The sequence below is a fragment of the Chiloscyllium plagiosum genome, unplaced genomic scaffold (genome assembly GCF_037043375.1).
Source record: "Chiloscyllium plagiosum isolate Xiang-an unplaced genomic scaffold, Cpla_swu_hap1 HiC_scaffold_4, whole genome shotgun sequence".
In the NCBI taxonomy this organism is placed as follows: domain Eukaryota; kingdom Metazoa; phylum Chordata; class Chondrichthyes; order Orectolobiformes; family Hemiscylliidae; genus Chiloscyllium; species Chiloscyllium plagiosum.
In genome coordinates this window covers 48975454-48998216 of record NW_028270142.1, presented here as the reverse complement: position 1 = coordinate 48998216, position 22763 = coordinate 48975454, and the positions used below count along the sequence as shown (strand labels likewise).

General features: G+C 41.3%; 1 protein-coding gene across 3 annotated transcripts in view; it reads right to left on the bottom strand.

The window, feature by feature from the left end:
• atp9b (ATPase phospholipid transporting 9B) overlaps nt 1-22763 on the bottom strand; it is a 350258-nt gene that overhangs the window by 292721 nt on the left and 34774 nt on the right. For all 3 annotated transcript variants that reach the window (XM_043688616.2, XM_087986241.1, XM_087986240.1), the window contains exon 2: nt 6612-6785. In XM_043688616.2, the coding sequence (XP_043544551.1) occupies nt 6612-6785 (174 nt within the window). The remainder of the gene's footprint in view (nt 1-6611; nt 6786-22763) is intronic.

Here is a 22763-nt window from a genome sequence, read left to right as displayed (position 1 = left end):
GGATTTATTATGGAGCATCCATGAGGCGAGAATGTCGTGGACGACAACATGTTTAGCAAGCTGGTCAGACCATAAGGGTGACACGGAGAGAGAATAGTTGAGTGACCAGGAAGACGAATAAGCATTTGCAAATGATGCAGTAGTTCCCTGTGGTCATTCTCCTTTCAAACAGGTACACTATTTTAAAAACTGTTTGAGGTTGGTGGGAGAATGGCCTCTCAGGGAAAGCAGACTGGCACTGTTATACAGCAGCAAGGGTTGATGGCAAGCAGCAGTCATAGAAGACTCTAGTTAGGGGCACAGAGAGGTGTTTTTGTGGCTGCAAGATTCCAGGATGGTGTGTTGCCTCCCCGATGCCCAGGGTCAAGGATGTCTCTGAGCAGGCAGAGGATTTCCTGAAGAGGGAGGGTGAGGAGCCAGAAGTATACTCCATTTTGGTACTAACCACACCAGCAGAGAACAAAGAGACGAAGTCCTGCAAAATGAGTTCAGAGAGTTAGGTCGGAAATTGAAAAGCAGGACCTCCCGGGTTGTAAACTCAATATTATTTCCTGTGCAAAGTGGTAGTGAGGCTAAGTATAGGAATATCATAGTTAAGTACTGGGGCGGCACGGTGGCACAGCGGTTAGCACTGTTGCCTCACAGCGCCAGAGACCCGGGTTAAATTCCCACCTCAGGCAACTGTGTGGAGTTTGCACATTCTCCCCGTGTCTGCGTGGGTTTCCTCCAGGTGCTCCAGTTTCCTCCCACAGTCCAAAAATGTGCAGGTTAGGTGAATTGGCCATGCTAAATTGCCCACAGTGTTAGGTGAAGGGGTAAATGTAGGGGAATGGGTCTGGGTGGGTTGCTCTTCAGAGGGTCGGTGTGGACTTGTTGGGCCGAAGGGCCTGTTTCCACACTAATCTAATCTAATCTAAGTACGTGGCTAAAGAGCGATGGAGGAGGGAGGGCTTCAGGTATGTGAATCATTGGGATGTCTTCTCAGCAGGTGGGACCTATACAAAGACAGGTTGGATCTAAATAGGAAGGGCACCAATATCCTGCAGGGAGGTTTGCTAGTGCCACTTAGGAGGGCTTAAATTAATGTGACACAGGCAAACAAACCAGAGCATTAGGTCAACAAGACCAAGGGGTCAGAGGTTAAGTTTAAGAACTGACTGGGAGAGATTACTGAACGTGGCAGGATTGGTGGTCTGAGGTGTATGTGTTTTAATGTCAGGAGTATGACAGTTAGGGTAGAACTTGGAGCTTGGACTAATACATATAACTATGTTGTTGTAGCTATCACAGTGACTTGGCTGAGAGAAGGACAAGACTGACAGCTGAATGTTCAGGGATTTAGACATTTCAGGCAAGATAGAGGGGAATGTAGAGAGGTGGGTGAGTTCTGTTATTGATAAGGGAATATCACAGCTGTTCTGAAGGAGAACATCTTGGAGGGCTCATCTAGTGAGACAATATAAGTAGAGCTCAGGAATAGGAAGGGTGCAATCACTGATGGGATTGCACTACAGGCCTCCCAACAGTCAGTGGGTGCTAGAAGAACAGGTATGTGGACAGATGATAGAAAAATGTAAAAACAACAGGGCTGTTGTGGTGTGAGATTTCAACGCCCCTATGTTGACTGGGACTTGCTTAGTGTCAGGGTCTTGGATAGGGTAGGGGGAAGGGGTGGGAAATTTGTCACTTGTGTCCAGGATGGTTTTTTTGAAACAATATGTAAATAGTCCAATGAGGGAAGGGGCCAAGCGAGATACCCGAATATTGAGGAATGAATCTGGCTAGGGGATTGAAGTTCAGTGAGGGAGCATTTCTATATGTTTTAAGTTACTTACAGATAAGGATAACAGTAGTCCTCAGAGCAACGTAATAAATTGAGGGGAAGGATAACCACAACATTAGCAGGAGTTGGGGAATGTAAATTGGGGGTGGATGTTTAAAGGTGAATACACATCTAGTGTTTGCAAATATTTTAAAGGCCAATTGATTAGCGTTCAGGACCAGCATGTTCTTGTGAAAATGAATGATAACAATGGCATGATTCAGGAACCTTGGATGACAAGAGAAATTGAGAGCTTAGTCAGAAAGATAAAGGCATAAGTAAAGTTAAGGAAACTGAAGACAGACAGAGCCCTTGAAGAATACAAAGACAGCTAGAAAGAACTCTAACAATGAATCAGGAGGATGAAAAGGGGCCATGAAATGACTTTGGCAAACAGGATTATGGAAGATCCCAAAGTTTTTTTATTTACAAGAAGCAAGGGGTAGCTAGGGAAAAGATAGGTCCACTCATGGACAAAAGGAAGGAAGTTTTGCATGGAACTGGAGGAAACGGGTGAGGTTCTTAATGCGTACTTTGCATCAATACTTCCAAAGGATAAGGACAAGTTGGATGGTAAGTCTCGGAGAGGTATATTGATATTCTAGGGCAGGTCAATATAAAAAAAAAGTGATGCTGTGGCTTTGAAAAGCGTTAAAAGTAGACCAGTCCCCAGAACCTGATGAGATTTATCCCAGAATGCTGAGGAAGGCAGATGAGGAAATTGCTGGAGTCTTGTACAAAATCATTGCATCCTGTTTACTCACAAGAAAAATCCCAGAGGACTAGAGAGTAGCCAACATTCATTCTTTCAGAAGGGTAACAAGGTTAATCCAGGAAATGACAGGCTAATCAGCCTTACATCAGTGATAGGGAAATTACTGGAGAAGATTCTTAGGGATAGGATTTACTCACATTCAAAAAGAAAATGGACTTATTAGCAGCATGGCATTGTGTGGGGAAGATCATGTCTCACGATCTTGATTGGATGTTTTGAGGAAGTCACAAAGATGATGAGTGAAGGCAGGACGATAGATGTTGTCTATATGGACTTTGGAAAGGTCTTTGACAAGGTCTCTCATGGCAGACTGACACAAAAGGTGAAGTCACATGACAGCCACGATGAGCTGGCAAAGTAGATACAGAACTAGCTTAGGTCATAGGTGGTGGTGAAAGGATGTTTGTTGGATTGGAAGTCCGTGACCAATGGTGCTCCACAGGGATCTCAGTTATTTGTAATATATCACATACACAACAGTAACATTATTTGGACAAGAATGTAGGTCATCTTAAGTTTGCAACAACAAAAACTGGGGGAGCCACAGACAGTGAGAAGCATTGCTGGAGGATATATCAGGATAATGGATAAGCTAGAGACTTGGGTGGAGTGTGGAGCCACAGAAAATGGGGGAGATACTAAACGAGTATTTTGCATCAGTATTTACTGTGGAAAAGGATATGGAAGATATAGACTGTAGGGAAATAGATGGTGACATCTTGCAAAATGTCCAGATTACAGAGGAGGAAGTGCTGGATGTCTTGATACGCATAAAAGTGGATAAATCCACAGGACCTGATCAGGGAAGCTAGAGAAGTGACTGCTGGGCCTCTTGCTGAGATATTTCTATCAGCGATACTCACAGGTGAGGTGCCGGAAGACTGGAGGTTGGCAAACATGGTCCCACTGTTTAAGAAGGGTGGTAAGGACAAGCCAGGAAACTATACACCAGTGAGCTTGACCTCGGTGGTGGGCAAGTTGTTGAAGGGAATCCTGAGGGACAGGATGTACATGTATTTGGAAAGGCAAGGACTGATTTAGGATAGTCAACATGGCTTTGTGCGTGGGAAAGCATGTCTCACAAACTTGATTGAGTTTTTTGATGAAGTAACAAAGATGATTGATGAGGGCAAAGCAGTAGATGTAATCTATATGGACTTCAGTAAGGCATTCGACAAGGTTCCCCATGGGAGGCTGATTAGCAAGGTTAGATCTCATGGAATACAGGGAGAACTAGCCATTTGGATATAGAACTGGCTCAAAAGGTAGAAGACAGAGTGGTGGTGGAGGGTTGTTTTTCAGACTAGAGGCCTGTGACCAGTGGAGTGCCACAAGGATCGGTGCTGGGTCCTCTACTTTTTGTCATTTACATAAATGATTTGGATGCGAGCATAAGAAGTACAGTTAGTAAGTTTACAGATGACACCAAAATTGGAGGTGTAATTGACAGCGAAGAGGGTTACCTCAGATTACAACAGGATCTGGACCAGATGGGCCAATGGGCTGAGAAGTGGCAGATGGAGTTTAATTCAGATAAATGCGAGGTGCTGCATTTTGGGAATGCAAATCTTAGCAGGACTTATACACTTAATGGTAAGGTCCTAGGGAGTGTTGCTGAACAAAGAAACCTTGGAGTGCAGGTTCATAGCTCCTTGAAAGTGGAGTCGCAGGTAGATAGGATAGTGAAGGCGGCATTTGATATGCTTTCCTTTATTGGTCAGAGTATTGAGTATAGGAGTTGGGAGGTCATGTTGTGGCTGTACAGGACATTGGTTAGGCCACTGTTGGAATATTGTGTGCATTTCTGGTCTCCTTCCTATCGGAAAGATGTTGTGAAACTTGAAAAGGTTCAGAAAAGATTTACAAAGCTACTGCCAGGGTTGGAGGATCTGAGCTACAGGGAGAGGTTCAACAGGCTGGGGCTGTTTTCCCTGGAGCGGAGGCTGAGGGGTGACCTTATAGAGGTTTACAAAATTATGAGGGGCATAGATAGGATAAATAGACTAGGTTTTTTCCCCAGGGGTTGGGGAGTCCAGAACTAGAGGGCATAGGTTTAGGGCGATAGGGGAAAGATACAAGAGAGACCCAAGGGGCAACTTTTTCATGCAGAGGATGGTACGTTTATGGAATGAGCTGCCAGAGGATGTGGCGGAGGCTGGTACAATTGCAACATTTAAAGAGGCATTTGGATGGGTAAATGAATAGGAAGGGTTTGGAGGGATATGGGCCGGGTGCTGGCAGATGGGACTTGTTTGGGTTGGGATATCTGGTCGGCATGGATGGGTTGGACCGAAGGGTCTGTTTCCATGCTGTACATCTCTATGACTCTATGATGCAGAAGGGATGTACACAGTAATTGACAGAACTCTTTGTTGCATCAACATACAGAGGAATCTAGGTGTATAGGTCCAGAGTTCCCAAAAAGTGGCAATACAAGTGGATAAGGTGGTCATGCTTGCTTTCATTGGTGAGGACAAAGAGTGGATGAAGAAAAATTGGCAACTCATGTTGCAATTGTAAAGGATTTTAGTTAGTCCACATTTGGAATATTGTGTCCAGTTCTGGTCGCCACACTACCAGAGGGAATGTGATGGCTTTGGAGGGGGTACAGAAAGTTTACTTGGATGTTTTCTAGTTTGGAGAAAATTATCTGAGAAGAGATTGGACAAACTTAGTTTGTTCTCACTTGAACATTGAAAGATGAGGGACGACCTGATAGAACTGTACAGAATTATGATAGGCATGGATAGAACGGATGGTCAGCCCATGGTAAAAATGTCAATTACTGGGGAACATAGGTTTAAGGTTAAAGGGAGTACGTTTAAAGGAAATGAAAGAAGCAAGTGTTTTGCTTTTAAAAACAGAATGTTGCACATGCTTGTAATGCACTGCCAGAGGTGGTGGAGGCAGCAGATACAACAATATTTAAGAGGTATCTTGACAGATATATGAATAGTCATGAAATAAAAGCATATGGACAGCCCAGAGACAAAAGGTTTTTAGTTTAGAAAGGCATCATGTATCAATGCAGTCTTGGTGAGTCAAAGGGCCTGTTCCTGTGCTGTACCGTGCTTTGATTTTTCTACTTTTTCCAAAAAAAAATACACAAGCATTAAACATGTTATAGCAAATAATGCAGTGAAATGTTTACGAAGCAAATAGTATAAAACTCAGGAGATCTTTAACATAGATGTTTGACTTTCAAGACAAAGTTAAAACATTCAGAATGCCAAATGTTTAATATGAAAACGATTGCACTAATCCAAGAGGATCAAGTTCGAAGTCTCCAAGTCATATGCACTGTCATTCACTTTTTCTTTAAATGAATTTCAACCCTCCTAACATGCCTTCCTTGTTTTCGGCTCAGAGGGATTACAGTCAGTATCCATTCCTTTTTTCTGATTCTCAGTCTTGACAAGAAATTATGACACAAACATTCTTAAGCCCAACCAATCTGATATGGTATTTAACTTCCATACAAACAGGAGTCATACTTCCCATATCCCCACCCTTTTTTAAATATTCTTGTTTTTCTTCATCCACTTGTCTAATAGATTTTTAAAACTACTATTAACCTATTTGGACTTATTATGACACATACACAGGGCAGGTGGGACTTGCTAGCCCAGAGGTACTGAGCCCTTAAACTACTGAAGCAGAATTTAACAATCAATAATTCCAACCTCAATCACATGCATTAAAAAGATTTACTCTGCTCCAAGTCCAAACTTTAACATTTTAACATATGTGTTCCATCATTCTAATCCAGGACAGATGATCTGTCATAACATGTTCAAAGTACCCCTAACAGCATAGATAAAAAGTAAAAGGGTTCTCGGGACTGGAAAGATCTGCATGTGATTATTTTACAGCATCATAGTGATGCATCAATGTGCTACACAAAAAAAAATGACAACCAAAACACAGTATTTTCAAGTTAAATCAATGAAACCACAATGGACTCATCTCATGGCATTATTGACTTGCACTGCAGATTTTAATAAATAACTTTACCTTGTACAAAGTAATTTCCATCCACCGAATACAAACCAGCCTAGTCCTCGTTTCTTCTGATTAATTCTCGCTCTTGGTAATGTGTGATAGTCACTCTCATCATTTTCAAAGCCTTCTTCTGACATCATCAATGGCATCTCATCTAAACTCGATGACTCATCTTCTACTTGATATCTGTGTTCAGAAATAGAAAAAAGATTAATCTAGCACCATTAATATATACTGAATGTAACACTGATTCATTTAAAGGATTAACAGATTGTTAAAATGGCATACAAAATCAAAATACTGCTGTTGCTGGAAACCTGAAATAAAAGCAACACGCTCTGGAAATGCTCAGTAGTGCCGACATAATTTGTAAATTAAGAAACCAAGTTAATGTTTCATACTTCTGATGAAATGTCATTGATCTGAAAGGTTAACTTTCTCTCCACTTACTTGGTGAATTATTCCTGTCATTTCTTATTTTAGTTAAAATGGCTTACTTGTCCAATATGCACTAACCTTTAATGAAATGCATTTATTTGTATGGTTTAATCAATATAACAGATGCAAGGAATGCATGCAACGGTAGAATTCACATTGTAATATTTTGTCAGTACTTGTTTTTGAGAATGTGCAGTCAACCTAGAGTAGCTAAAGGCTAGCAAAGGGATCACTTAAAGATCCCTTGATTTGATTTGTATATTTGAATTTCCACCACCAAGACTTATCCCTCAGACAAAGGAACGTTTGTCCACATTTTCTTGCACAAACATTAGTTGAAACTAAGTAAAATTGAAGTCGATCACTGATTTCAAGGTATGTTCGAGCCAAAGTGACTTTCTCCCATTGCCATCTGCTGAGAATAGGCATGTCATAGAGAAATACATGGTATAAAGAAAACTTTTCCTCATTGGTGCCTTACCGCTGCATGTGTAAATGTGTACAAGAATAAAAAATTATCTCCACAGGCCAATGACTTTAAGTTACTGTCTAAAACAGTAATCTAATATATTAAGAACTTGGGGTCCTTTGAGGCAGTTTTTTTTTCCCAACTTGTAATTAATTCCAACCCATGCCCAAAACCCAGGTGACAGATCTCCCATGGAAATGCCCACGTCAGAGCCTAAATGTGATGGTGAATTCCCCTCATTACAATCCATCAATGATAAGGGATCAACAAATTAGGTCAATGCCATGAAGATTGAAAAATTAAAATTTTTCAGATACATTATTTACTTATCACTACTAAAAACTTGGATAACATGTAACATTTTATTTCCCCTTCATAAAACAGCTATATTTTTATATAGTGTTTATTTTGTCTCAAGTTCCAAGATGGAATTGCACACCCAGGGCTATAAAACTACCAAAACCTCATCCACATTATTTTAAAACTACTTATGGCACACAGTTGCTGCTTGTAAACTTGTTGCCTCCTTGCCATGACACTAAGGTTTAGCAGTTCCACAAGGACAGGACAAAAGTAGTAATTCCACAACTCAAAATACACACTTTGGGAGCTGTTAACCACTGTCCTGGCTCCACAGTGACAATTCCTGGCTGGGATTCGACTCACTAAACAATGGGTAACTTCAATGATTTTAACAATGTGTGTTTCACAATAGCTACAAATTCAGTTGCTACAATAGCTACAAATCAAGATGGCAGATGCAATTAGTTCATATAAAAATGTAGCAAAATTCTAAAGTACAGACAAGTTCCATGATCCTCAAAGAGTCAATAAGAAAAGTGAGAGGTTATTCCTTCCCACTTCACAAATGTATAGAGCAGTGTATCACATGTAGAAGATGTGGCAATATCACTATCTTAGTGTCCCTACCTTTAAGCCACGAGGCCCAAGTTCGAGTCTCAGTTGCTCTAGGGATGTGTCACAAGATCTAATCAACAGGTTGATTAGAAAATATCTACCACTGGCTTGGATAGGCTTCAGCTCAAGTATGATTTTCACATAGCTCTAAGCACCAACAGGCATGTGTGCAAGCTAAGTGTTGTGATAGATGCGTTGAAAAGCAGAGGACAAAATCATTGGGCAGATTCTGTAAGGATTACTGCCATCAATCAAAGCTATTATCAATCTTGACACTGCATCACTCCGATAAAATCATTTTATTTCAGATGTGCTATTCATAACTCAAATAATCCTACAGGGAAATGAAAAAGCAAAGCATCTAAATTGTTACTACACACCTAAAACAGCAGTTGATGTGTCACTTCAGAATATAAAGATTAAAAGAAGTTCAACCTTTTACCAGAATTATGTACAGAGAAAAAGCAAATTTCAGTAGTTCAGTCAACTTTGCTCATTAGTGACTATCCAGATTAGGAGTTAAGGGCTGCTGACATTAATGGAAACTTATAAATTCCTTTTTACTGATAAAATACATTATCCATGAATTCTCATATACTACCAATGAAACAGGCATTGCTCATTAATGGTGATTTTTGAAAAACAGGAACACCATTAACAATTTTAAATTTAAAAGTCAAACTTTTGCTGTACATACTTAAAAGTCATTAAAAAATCCTATAAGACTCGTTTCAATCCAAAGGTGATTATAAGCAAAGGTGTCAAAAAAAGGTGTAAACATGAAATGCCCAAAGCATAAAAAAAATCACACAGGATGCTAAAAACCATACACTGGCCTTTTTTAAAAAGAAACAGCTCGACTTCATTTTTTCAAACAAGGGCTTATCAGAGGGCACACACAGATTGGATAATGTGGTTCTGAAGCCATGCGGTGCTAGAGGGTCAACATCAATGCTTGATCAGTTCAAAGTGAAGTAGGATAGTTGGCCCAAGGTAAATTGTAGTGGGGAGGGAGGAAACGGTGACCTCTGCTAGTCTCCTATTGGAGAGTCCCATTAAGTGCCAAACAAGAGAATGTTTAGGCTTAGCTGATGTCCTGCCCAGGATCAGAATGAATTACAGAACAATGTCAGAGAAGATATTCAGGATTATATTGTGCTTGCCTGACTCCTTGATGAGCAACGAATACTGAATATAAAGTGTGTCATATCATAGTAAAAGGCACCATAACATTTTGGAAAACATTTCTTATCAAACCATTAACATGTTAACTCTTAGATCACAAGGAGTACATTCACACTCGTCTGCACTAAAGACAAGACAGTACTTGATGTAAATCATCTTCACTGACCAAGCAAAGAAGCAACCTACAGTTGACAAATCAGGTTTTCAACATGGGTTTGAGAGTTTGGTTAGAAAATGAAGCTTTTGCAGCAGGTTTTCAAACCATATTTCCAAAGTGAATTTGACTTTCATAGTGGGTATTTTCTGTGTCTTCTTGATTTAGTAATTATTTTGCTTTTCAAAAAATTAAGTTGGCAAATTTTGTGAAATATGTTAAAGAAAAAGAAAATAATGCTTTTTTTCTACCAAATACGTGAAAAGGAAGAGAGATGCCAGAGTGAACAAAGCTTCCTTGGAGAATAAAAGGAGAGGGAAACAAAAATAGAGAACCAGGAAATGACAGATTAGGTAAGTATATACTTTGCATCAGTCTTCACAACAGAGTACACTAAGAGCATTCCAGAAATGCTAAATTAACAAAGGCAAAGGGGGAGAGATGGGGAAGAAATAAACAGTAACTATTCCCAGAAAAAAAAATACAGGGGAAACTAATGGGACTGAAGACTGGCAAATCCCCTGGACCAGATGTGATGAGCCCTAGGATATGAAAAGCAGCACCTACAGATAATGGATGCACTTGTAGTAATCTTCCAAGAATAATGGACAGGCTAGGCCTATTTTCCCTGGAGCGCTAGAGGCTGAGGGGTGACTTTGTAGAGGTTTATAAAATCAAGAGGGGCATGGATAGGGTGAACAGCCAAGGTCTTTTCCCCAGGGTGGGGGAATCCAAAACTAGAGGGCACAGGTTTAAAGGTGAAAGGGGAAAGATTTCGAACGGACTCAAGCGACAACCTTTTCATACCATGAAGGTGATGCATGGATGGAATAAGCTGCCCGAGGAAGTGGTGGGGGCTGGTACAATTACAACATTTAAAAGACATTTGGATAGGTATATGAATAGGAAGGGTTTAGATGGATATGGGCCAAATGCTGACAAATGGGACAAGATATATTTCGGATATCTGGTAGGCATGGACGAGTTGGACCGAAGGGTTTGTTTCCATGCTGTAAAGCTCTTTTTACTTCTAATTATTAGATTCTGGATAAGCCCTGAAGAATTGGAAAATTGCTCATGTAAAACATTTATTCAAAAAGGGAAGGAAACAGTTAATTTGACATCTATTATTAGGAAAATATTACACAGTCTGTTATGAAGCATGTAATAGTAGAGCATTTAGGAGTACATAATAATCAAGGAGCATCACCATAGCTTCAACAAGGGGAAACCATGCCTGACAAATTTATTAAAATTCTTTGAGGTGGTAACAAGCAGGATAAATAAAGGGGAACCAGCTGATGTAATATATTTGGATTGCCAAAAGACATTAGATAAAGGTAACACCTTTTGAAGAGGAATTTCATCAGAGGGTTGGGAGTCTTTGAAACTCTTGGGTCACAGAGCTCTGGGGGTAGAGTCCTCATGGATATTTACAGCTGAGCTAGATTTGTGGTTAGTATAGAAATCAAGGGTTACAGGGACAGGGCAGCAAAATGGACGTGAGGAGTATCGGATCAGTCATGATCCCAACAAATGGTGGAGCAAGTTTAGATATGCCAAACAGTTTATTCTTGCATCTATTTTGTATGCTTTTGAAGACCTTACTTACATGTAAGACTACTTCATAAAATAAGAGCCCATGGTATTCAGTAATATATTGGCATAGATAGCAGATTATCTAACAAAGAGGAAAAAATTTGAAATGAATGGTGGGTACATTCACGATGACAACCTGCAGATACTGAATTGCCAAAGTTTAGGGAAGCAAATCTAGCATCTTCATCTTGTTTAGCCTACATGTGACTACGGCAATTAGACTGACTCTCAATTGCCGTCTAGGTAATTAGAGATGAGCAAGAAATACTCACCTCGTCAGCAATACCCAAATTCCATGTCCAACCTTTTGTTTTACTACAGATGAGGGAAGTGCAAGTATTAGAGCCAAATTTGCAGATGCCATAAACCAAGTGTGAAGGCAAGTGGTGAGAATGATATAGAGCCCACAAATGGACATGAAACAGCAAGAGTGAGCGAGCAATAACTTGGCACATGGAATATAATATGGCTATGCACTATGGCAGGAACAGGAGAGGAAAAGAGCATTATTTAAATGACAAAAGACTGCAGTACATTGATTTGGAGGCATAAATCACAAGAAGCTAGCATCCAAGTTTAGCAGATAATAGGGAAGGCAAATGGATCTTTCCTTTATTCAAAGGGAATGTAGTATACAAATAAGAAAGTCTTGCTAAACCATAAAAGGCACTAGTTAGACCACAACTAGAATAGAGAAGTTTTGGTCTCACTACCTATATTGGTATTGTAGGCAGTTCACTGAAGGCTTACTAGGTTGATCCTGGATATGGAGAAATTTTATAATCAAATATACTGGATTTGTATTCATTGGAGTTTGAAAAACGAGAGGAGACCTCTTTGAAAGATGTTGGAGCTTGCCAGATAGATGCTGAGAGCTTGCCTCCCCATATTTGTGTCTGTACATGTGCAGGTGGTAGTAGGTGGTGGGTGAGTGAGAAAAAGGGTAGTGTCTCGGACCAAAAGCATAATCTCAAATGGGTCACCCATTGAAGACAGATGAGGAGTAATTTCTTCTGACAGCAGAAAATCTGTGGAATTTTAACTCCAGAGGATGCAGACACTTGGTTGTTAAGTATGTGCAGGGCTAAGATATTTTTAATTATTAAGGGAATAAAGGGTTATGGGAAAAGGCATGAAAATAGAGCTGAGAATTATTAGACCAGCTGCAACCTCACTGAATGGTAGACTCAAGTGGCCTATTTCTTCTTGCACACTATGTTTTTATGGAAAGAATAAAAAGACAAAAACATAGCAAAGTATTCCTAAATCAAGTATTATGTACGTTACTAATTACTTTATTGATGGCTATTAAGAGCCACAGTACTGCAATAAATTAAAAATATCAGCCAAACAAGTCTCACAAACTTAAACCTATGAAAATTAGTTGTTAGTCATGTCATAAACTCCAGGCCAGAAAAGTCATCTATAGACAGAAACTAAACATTGCACACATTCAAAAAATTACAAAGTATTTTACGAAAATGGGTGTGAAAGGACGTAATTATTTTCAAAGAGGATTATCATATTTATGGATAATTGTATCATGCGATCATATTCAAGAAAAGTAAATTTCCTTGAGTGTTTAACATTTTCAGTTGTTTACAAGTTGCTTCAACTTGTCTAATTAAAATATGCTTGCAAACTAACTGGGCTCAACAAGACATTTTAGCACTAAAAGTCACAGTTTGTTCTCCCATTTACAGAACATGCTGTCCTCTTATTTGAATAGTTCTTTCAAGCTGTGAAACAGCAATTGTCGGTAGTGCATGGCAAATGACCAAGTAGATTCCATGGAATATTTCCTGAGGGTTCTTGTGTCTGCTTCTCCTTACCATGAACGAAACACACATGGAAACATTTTCATTAAAAACCTTACATAGAAATTCTCATGTGAAAATATCCCAAACTTCATCCTCAAGGAACCAGAAAAGCATAAGAGATCTTAAAAATAGATGGATACAGGAAATGCTACACAGTTAAAAAGGGTTATCATATACTGCCAGAAACAAAAAGTGAACCACATTCTTGCCAATAGAAAACAGCTAAGTCAATGGCTTGCAGAGAATGTGGCCGTTGGTGATCATCCAAGTGATAGTTGGGGAGAATTATGTCAGGGCTTTTTTATACCCACAAGCTTGGTATTTTGACCTCACTGATACTAAATAGGACAAAGTTTGAAGGTTAATTTGAAGCATTTGAACCAACTATTTCCTGCTTAGAAGCAGAAGCTCCTCTGATCTTTGTTTTTTGCTTTCATTCAAGACTTCTTTAGATAATACTGAGGTCAGCATTCACACAGCAGACCCAAATTAACACTGCTAAATTTGTTTCTCATATTCTGACAGCTGACTCAAACACAAGATAGGAATTAATCAACGAGGTAAAAACAATGACTGCAGATGCTGGAAACCAGATTCTGGATCAGTGGTGCTGGAAGAGCACAGCAGTTCAGGCAGCATCCGACGAGCAGTGAAATCGACGTTTTGGGCAAAAGCCCTTCATCAGGAATAAAGGCAGAGAGCCTGAAGCGTGGAGAGATAAGCTAGGGGAGGGAGGGGGTGGGGAGAGAGTAGCATAGAGTACAATGGGTGAGTAGAGGAGGAGATGAAGGTGATAGGTCAGGGAGGAGAGGGTGGAGTGGATAGGTGGAAAAGGAGATAGGCAGGTCGGACAAGTCATGGGGACAGTGCTGAGCTCGAAGTTTGAAACTAGGATGAGGTGGGGGAAGGGGAAATGAGGAAGCTGTTGAAGTCCACATTGATGCCCTGGCGTTGAAGTGTTCCAAGGCGGAAGATGAGGCGTTCTTCCTCCAGGCGTCTGGTGGTGAGGGAGCGGCGGTGAAGGAGGCCCAGGACCTCCATGTCCTTGGCAGAGTGGGAGAAGGAGTTGAAATGTTGGGCCACGGGGCGGTGTGGTTGATTGGTGCGGGTGTCTCGGAGATGTTCCCTAAAGCGCTCTGCTAGGAGGCGCCCAGTCTCCCCAATGTAGAGGAGACCGCATCGGGAGCAACGGATACAATAAATGATATTAGTGGATGTGCAGGTAAAACTTTGATGGATGTGCAAGGCTCCTTTAGGGCCTTGGATAGAGGAATAGCCATTCGACCCCCCAAGCCTTTGTTACCATTATGGCTGATCATCAAACTCAATACCTTATTCTTGCACATTCTCATATCCCTTGAGCCACAAGAACTATTGCTACCTCTTTCTTGATAGCACAATGTTTTAGCCTCAACCTCTTTCTGTGAATTCCAGAGTCACCACTCTCAGTGAAGAAATTTCTCAGCTCAGTCCTTATCCTTAAATTATCACCTCTTGTCTAGACTCCTCCACCACTGGGAACAACCTTCCTATTATCAAACCTGCCGAAGTCCAGTTAAAATTTTATAGGTTGTTTTGTACACCGCCCACCCCGCATGCATTTGCCCACTTATCTAGCCTGTCCAAATCACACTGCATCATCTCTGTCCATGCCTCACAGCTCAGCCTGCCACCCAGCTTTGTCACATGCAAATTTTGAGATCTTACATTCCGTTCCCTCATCTAAGCAATTAGCATATATTGTGAATAGCTGAGGTCCGAGTACCAACCCCTGTGGTACTCCACTGGTCCCTACCTGCCATTCAGAAAAAGACCCACCTGTTCCTACTGTTCCCTGTCTGCTAACCAATTTTCTATCCATTTTAAAATGTTACCTTACTCCCAGTTGCTTTACTTTTCTATAGTAATCTCTCTGTGGGAGCTTCTCAAAAGTCTTCTGAAATTCCATACCAATCACTGGCTCACCTCTTTGACTGTACTAGTCATAGAGATGTACAGCACGGAAACAGACCCTTCAGTCCAACTTGTCCATGCCGACCAGATATCCCAACCCAATCTAGTCCCACATGCCAGCACCCGGCCCATATCCCTCCAAACCCTTCCTATTCATATACCCATCCAAATGCCTCTTCAATGTTGCAATTGTACCAGCCTCCACCACTTCTTCTGGCAGCCCACTCCACACACGTTCATCCGTCTGCGTGAAAACGTTGCCCCTTAGGTTTCTTTTATATCTTTCTCCTCTCACCCTAAATCTATGCCCTCTAGTTCCAGATTTCGCCACCCAGGGCAAAAACGTTGTCTATTTATCCTTTCCATGCCCTTCATGATTTTATAAACCTCTGCAAGGTCACCCCTCAGCCTCCGACACTCCAGGGAAAACAGCATTCGCCTATAGCTCAAATCCTCCAACCCTGGCAACATCCTTGAAAGGGTTCACAAAGAATGTACAAGTTTCACAGCATCCTTCCGATAGGAAGGAGACCAGAATTGCATGCAATGTTCCAAACGTGGCCTAACCAATGTCCTGTACAGCTGCAACATTACCTCCCAAGTGGCACCTCGTCCAGCTGCAGTACATGCCCAGCCTCGCTTCACACCCCAGCCCGAACAACTCAACTCTTAGAGACAATCCTTATCCCAAAGTTACGGATCTGATTTGCCAACTTCCCTTTCCTACATTGCTCTAACATGACAAAGGAAGTTCACCTTGGAGACCTGCTGCAGATAAGGGTACAGCCTGGCACGAGATTTACACCATCGCCCCTAGATTTCCAGGGGTCAGCGAGAGCTCACCAGACGCTGCCGGAACGACAATGTTTTTCAAAGCACGGGCCGCTCTCGGGTTGAGTCCGTTCCAGGGTGCCCTGCTCTTCACAAAGAAAAGAGAACTCTCCCTGGGGCTCCCGTCGGCTTCTCCAGGATCGCCTGCATTACTACATTGGGCACACTGAGGTGCTCACCTCTGCCATTTTGGATTCAGGGCTCTGAATCAGGCTCTCTTTCAATTGGCTGAGGGCAAAGGAGGCCATCGCCCGTCCCTTTAGAATGCACTAGCCTATCTCTTAGGACCGACTGACCTACGTTTAACTGCTGTTCATATGGAACCCTTCCCCACTTCGGCCTTCAAAATTCTCATTTGAATATTTGCTACTACCACCAAGGTCTGCAGCTGCTCCACCCGGGTCCAATCCCTAGGTTTCCATGTTCACAGCAGCGACCCTGCTACCCGTCGTGGCATAGCCCCCATGAGCTCTGCATTGCCAGCGACACTGGGTATGGGCCCGACACTCCAGTGCCATCCATTTTCAGGGACGGTTGATTCGGCAGCTGAGTTGTTACACTCTCCTTAGCAGTTGAAGAATTCCAGTAGATCTGTTAAACATGATTTCCTTGGTGTAAGTCCATGCTGACTGTGTCTGATTCTACCACTGTTCTCTCAGTGCTCTGCTATAAAATGCATTAGCATCTTCCTCACTACTGACATCAAACTCACTGATCTATAATTCTGTTTTCTCTCTATCTCGCTTTTGAAATAGTGGGGTTCCATTAGGTATTCCCTGCACCCCTCCCCCCACCCATAGGAAATGCTCCACACTCTAAAGAATGTTAGAGGATGACCACCAATGCATCCACTATTTCTAAGCCCAATTAAGTACTCTGGAAAGTAGGTTGTCGGGCTTTGGGGATTTATTAGTCTTCAATCCTGTCAACTTCTCCAGCACAATTTCTTTTCAGTTCCTCCCCTCAATAAAGCCATCATTTCTGGTAATGTTACTACTGTCCTCCTTTGTGAAGGCAGAAGCAAAGTATGAATTTAGTTTGTCAGTCATTTCTTTGTTGCCCACTATAAATTCCCTGTTGACTGGAAAGGACTAGATTCGTTTTCGCCAACCTTTTTGCTTTGCATTCCTATAGAAACTTTAAGTCAATTTAAAGTGCTTATTTTCCCCTTGTTAATCAATTCCTAGATCCTCCTTTCCTGACTTCGAAACTGTTCTCAATACTCATTCTGGTCACTTCTTTCTTGGCAAATAGTATTAGATGCAAACAAAGCATACAATCACCAACTTCTCTTGCAGACTATGCTTTAGCCACTTACTTCTTTGCCCTCTTGTGCCAGATAGAGATAAGCAATTCTTGTAGTTCAGCCATTTGCTCTTTGGATGTTGGCCATTGCCTAGTTTCAGATCCACTACTGCACTCTCCACCTTGATGAAGAATTCTATCATATTAGGGTTGCTTGCCTCCAAGGGATCTCTCAAATACATTACCAATTACTCCTTTCTCATTGCACAATATCCAGTCCAAAATGGCCTGTTCCTGAATTGGTTTCACAAAGTACTGGTTCAGAAAACCATCCCATATATATTCCTCCACAGTACTGTGACTAAGTTGATTCACCCTATCAATATGCAGAGTACAGTCACCCGTAATTACAGATATACCTTCACCACATGCATCGATTTCCTGTTTAATGCCATTCCTAACATTACCACTAAAGTTTGTTGGTTTATTTACCATTCACACTAATTCTTTTTGCCATTTGGTATTTCTCAATTCTATTTACAGATTCTATATTGTCTGAGCTCATATTTTTCCACAATATTATGTTTATATCCTCTTAAACAATGCAATTTCACTTTTTTTTTGTCCTTCCTAAATGCTGAATATCCTGGTCACCTTGCTGCCAACGTCTCCATCATCCCGTCATACCCATTTCCATCTATTTACACAATTAATTCAGCCACTTTATTTCAGGCACAAAGTTTTAAGGCTTACCTTTCTAACAATTCTTGTTCTATTTCCATTATTTTGCTTACTGAGGCCTTATTTGATTTTGGCCTTGGATACCTCCATCTATCATTTTTATTCTTGCCTATAATAATTGACTCTCATCCAATTCCCATCCCACTGCCTATAATCAACAAAAGCTAAGTGAGAGCTAAATCTACCTACTAATATAGACCTTAAATTCTGATATTCATGACTTCTGAAAGTCCCAGCCTAAAAACATTACCAGGTGTTTTTACATAGAAATGGTCACAAATTGAATTTTAAAAAAACTAGTACTGCTGCCTCACAGCATCAGGGTCCCAGGTTCGATTCCACCCTCGGGCGACTGTCTGTGTGGAGTTTGCACATTCTCCCCATGTCTGCATGGGTTTCCTCTGGGTGCTCCGGTTTCCTCACACACAGTCAAAAGATGTGCAGGTTAGGTGAACTGGCCATGCTAAATTGCCCGTAGAGTTAGATGCATTAGTCAGAGGGAAATGGGTCTGGATGGGTTATTTTTCAGAGGGTCGGTGTGGACTTGTTGGGCTAAATGACCTGTTTCCACACTGTAGGGAATCTAATCTTAAAAAAAAATGAAAATAGCACTAAGGAAGAAAACATTGTATTTGTTGTTTAAAAAAAAACTAAAAATTTCAAAATTTTAGGGGATGATTTCCTACACTACAAAATAGTGTTAAAACTTAAAAACTCAAGGTTGGCTATGACCTAGCTGAAGGTTTTTAAGTCTCAAAGTCAGGCTTGTGCATATACAACAGGATAAAAAGTCTCCTTTAGCACTGTAATCATTGTGTTTCCGAGACTTGGGGAAGATAAAGAAATGAAAGCTGATCCATAAAGGGATCACTTCATAATTTAGTTGATATTAAAAATATCTAATTATTGTCACGTCATTAAGAATATAATATCTGAAAGAGAAAAAATCCACATGGATGAAGAGTGGAAATGGAGGTATTCTTACAGAGAGCTGGCACTAAAACGACAGGCTGGATGACTGTTTTCCTCTTACAACCACTCATTCTGTTAAATGAATAGAGTCTGAAAAAAATTTCAAAATTGGTTTTAAGGAAAAAGACTAATAATGTATTCTGAGGACTGAATAAAAACAGAATGCTGGATTCACACATGAGAAAAATCAGCCTGCAGTCAAACCAACCGAACCAATTCTGCTTCAAATGGTGACTCCTGTCAGTTCCATAATTTTCTACTTTTACTTCAAATTTCAGGTGCTTGTTCTTTCTTTTCTCAAGAGAAGTTATGTAATCAAATTAAGGTAGGTAAAGCAAACCTGTTATAGGCCTCTACTTTGTTCCTGCTTCTTGAAATGCTCCTGCAAAAACAGCCATACTGAAAGTTAGATTTTTGGGAAACTGCCAAAATGCTGTACCAGATAGGAAACATTTTTTCTGTCTGAATGTGTAATAGAGAGAGGCCAATATTAAATAAATACATAACTCTTCAATTGTTCTGGAACGACTCCAGAATTAAAAGCGCTCTCAACCTGAAAGCAAAACTAACTGATTTATGTGGGGAAACTGCACTTAAAGTGCAACCAAACAGCAGTGTATAAAACCATTTCAAAGTGAGATTGTTATCAAGTAATATCAACTATTATAGAACAATTCAAAAACATAATGACAAAACCTATTTCTTCCTCATACGTATATGCAGTAATACTGAGTCTGCCAAACATATGTATGAAGACCTGGTGCAAAATGTTTCAAAGCGACATCATTGTAGCACTGCGGCATACTGGCAACAGTCTGTAGCTGACCGACAGGCCATGGTTATCAACTCGAGAGTAAGGCTCATTCTTGATGAAGTACTTATGCCCGAAATGTCGATTCTCCTGCTCCTCGGATGCTGCCTGACCTGCTGTGCTTTTCCAACACCACACTCTCTACTGTGATCTCCAGCATTTGCAGTCCTCACTTTCCCCCAGGGTTATCAGCTCATCTAGTTGTAAGCAAAACATTTGCATTTTAATCTAAAAAGTGGAATATTGGATTTAATTCTGATTCACCAGCTTCAGGAGCAGAAAAATGGAAGGTGAAGTAGTTCGAGATTAGGTACAGAATGCTTACTTGGAACTTCAGAAGCAAAACAAAACTGAATTTTTAGTTTCCTGAATAGATCCAGTGGAATAGTCAAGGAACAGCCTGACAATGTCTATATAAAAAAAATCATGAGTGTGTGACTATATCCCAGAAACTGCAATCACCATCCCTGGTTATGTCCTGACTACCAGCAGGATATTGCAAGAGACAGTGGCACAGTGGCATCCAGTTAGTAGGGAGCAGTCCTGGGAGTCCTCACCACTGACTCCGGACCCATAAAACCACATGGTGTCAGGCCAAATATGGACTGATTTCCATGTACTGCCTATTCTCAGCTGACATTCGTCCTTCTCCGTGTTGAACAGCATGTAAAGGAAACATGAGGGTGACAAGGGGACAGAAGGTACTCTGGATGGGTGTCTCCCATGTTCACCATCAGAAATGGCTTGATAGCAGCACTACTGACCAAACTGGTCCAGTCCAAAAGGACATAGCTGCTGGACTGGAACTGAGGGAACCAAGAGGGAAAAACCATGTTTGACATCATTCTCGATTCTCCTGCTCCTCGGATGCTGTCTGATTTGCTGTGCTTTTCCAGCAACACATTATTGATTCTAATCTCCAGCATCAGCAATCCTCACTTTCTCTATCATTCTCAAATCTGCCTGCCATGACAGCATCAGTGACAAATGCATAGCCCTCGTGGAGACAAAGTCCTGCCTTCCCATTGAGAATGCATTACATCATGTTGTATGGCACAACCGTGCGAAAAAGGGCAGACTTCAAACAGAACAAGCAACAGAAGACTGAGCATCCAGGAATTTCTGTGCACTAGCAGAAGAATCATACTTGGACACAATCTGTAGCTTCATGGCCTGACAAATCTCCTACTCTACCATTAACATCAAGCTAGGAAACCAATCTAGTTCAAAAGAACAGTGCATGAGACTATGATGTACATAAAATGAGGTGTTAACCTGGTGAAGCTTTACAGCAGAACTACGTGCATGCCAAAAAGCATGAGCAGCACATGATAGACAGGCTAAATGGTCCCAGAATCAAAGGATCAGATCTAAGCTCTACAGTCCTGCCACATCCAGTCATGAAGTGTTGAGCAATTAACCAACACACTTGAAGAGGCAGCTCCATAAATTGCCCCATCCTCAATAATGGGGGAGTTCAGCACATGACTGCAAGAGATATGGCTGAAGTTTCTGCAACAATTTTCAGTCAGAACTGTCGAATCTCCTCTGTGCCTCCTCCAGTGCAATCATATCCTTCCTGTAATGTGGCAATCAGAACTGCACACAATACGCTTGGCAGCAGAGTAGGGGTACTAAGCCTCGGACTCTTCTGCTCCTGTCAGCTTTCTTTTTCTTGTATTTCTTCTTTTTACTTTGGCTCTTTTTTCTCTTTTTTTTAAAAGCTTGGAGTGTGGCAGATGAATGAAGAAGCCTCAGAATAGCAGCAGCAAAGCTAGAATGAGCCGGATATGGCTCCACCTCAGCAAGAAATAGGTTTGTGGGCTGACTTCCCCTGGCCTGGACTTGCAGAGTAGGGCTCCAGGTCCACATATAGGCCAGTCTGCCTGAATGAGGAGAAAGGCAGTCTTGTCCCAGAATGGCATTCTTCTTTGGCAGGGGGGTCCAGGTTTTCCATCAGCCCACAGGCAGACAGTCTTGTCCAGGATTGGCAGTCTTAGCACTGAATCATGGCCTTGAGGTGGGGGTTCCAGCTCAGTATTCCAGCGGCCCAACATGGCAGTCTCATCCTGACTGTATCTTCAACATGGTCTATTGTTTCATAGAAGAGAAAATGAGGTCTGCAGATGCTGGAGATCAGAGATGGAAATGTGTTGCTGGAGAAGCGCAGCAGGTCAGGCAGCATCTAGGGAACAGGAGAATCGACGTTTCGGGCATTAGCCCTTCTTCAGGAAGGCTTTTCCCAAGTCCAGGAGCTGTCAACGAAATTTTGATGAACTCTGTCTTAATTTTACTTTTTAAAATTATTATGTATGACTTCTGTCATTGATGTAGACACAGAGGTGGGGCAACTTGTAAAGCTTTTCACCATTTTTCATGTAAAAGTACACGTGACAATAGGTTTCTATTCTATTACATTGGACAAAACAGGCAGAAACCTAGCCACCAGGATACATGAACACCAACTAGCCACAAAAAGACATACCCTCTCTCACTAGTATCCTCACATACGGATGAGGAAGGACATCACTTCGACTGGGACAACACATCCATCCTAGGACAAGCCAAACAAAGACACGCACAAGAATTCCTAGAAGCACGGTATTCCAACCGGAACTCTATCAACAAACACATCGAGTTAGACTCCATCTACCACCTCCTGAGAAAAGGAACAGGAAGTGACACCACAGGAAATATCACCACCACAGGAAATGACATCAACTCAAAGAAACCCCAACATATAAATAGAAATCAGGAATTTTCAGCATTGTTTCGCATGAGGTCCACTGAAGATGTTACCTAGTAAGGTAACAAAATGTCTGGAAATGAACCTTTCAGCTCAGCGAGCAAACCTACATCCAAAACCACAACCAGACCTACAAGTCTTTTCAAACCTCGCTAAGTTTCTATTCTAACTGCAGTTTCAAAGTTCTATACAACTCTAACATTACTTCCCTGTTTTTGTAACCTATGCCTCAATTGATAAAGGTAAGAGCGTCATATGCTTTTTCACCATCCTACTAACATG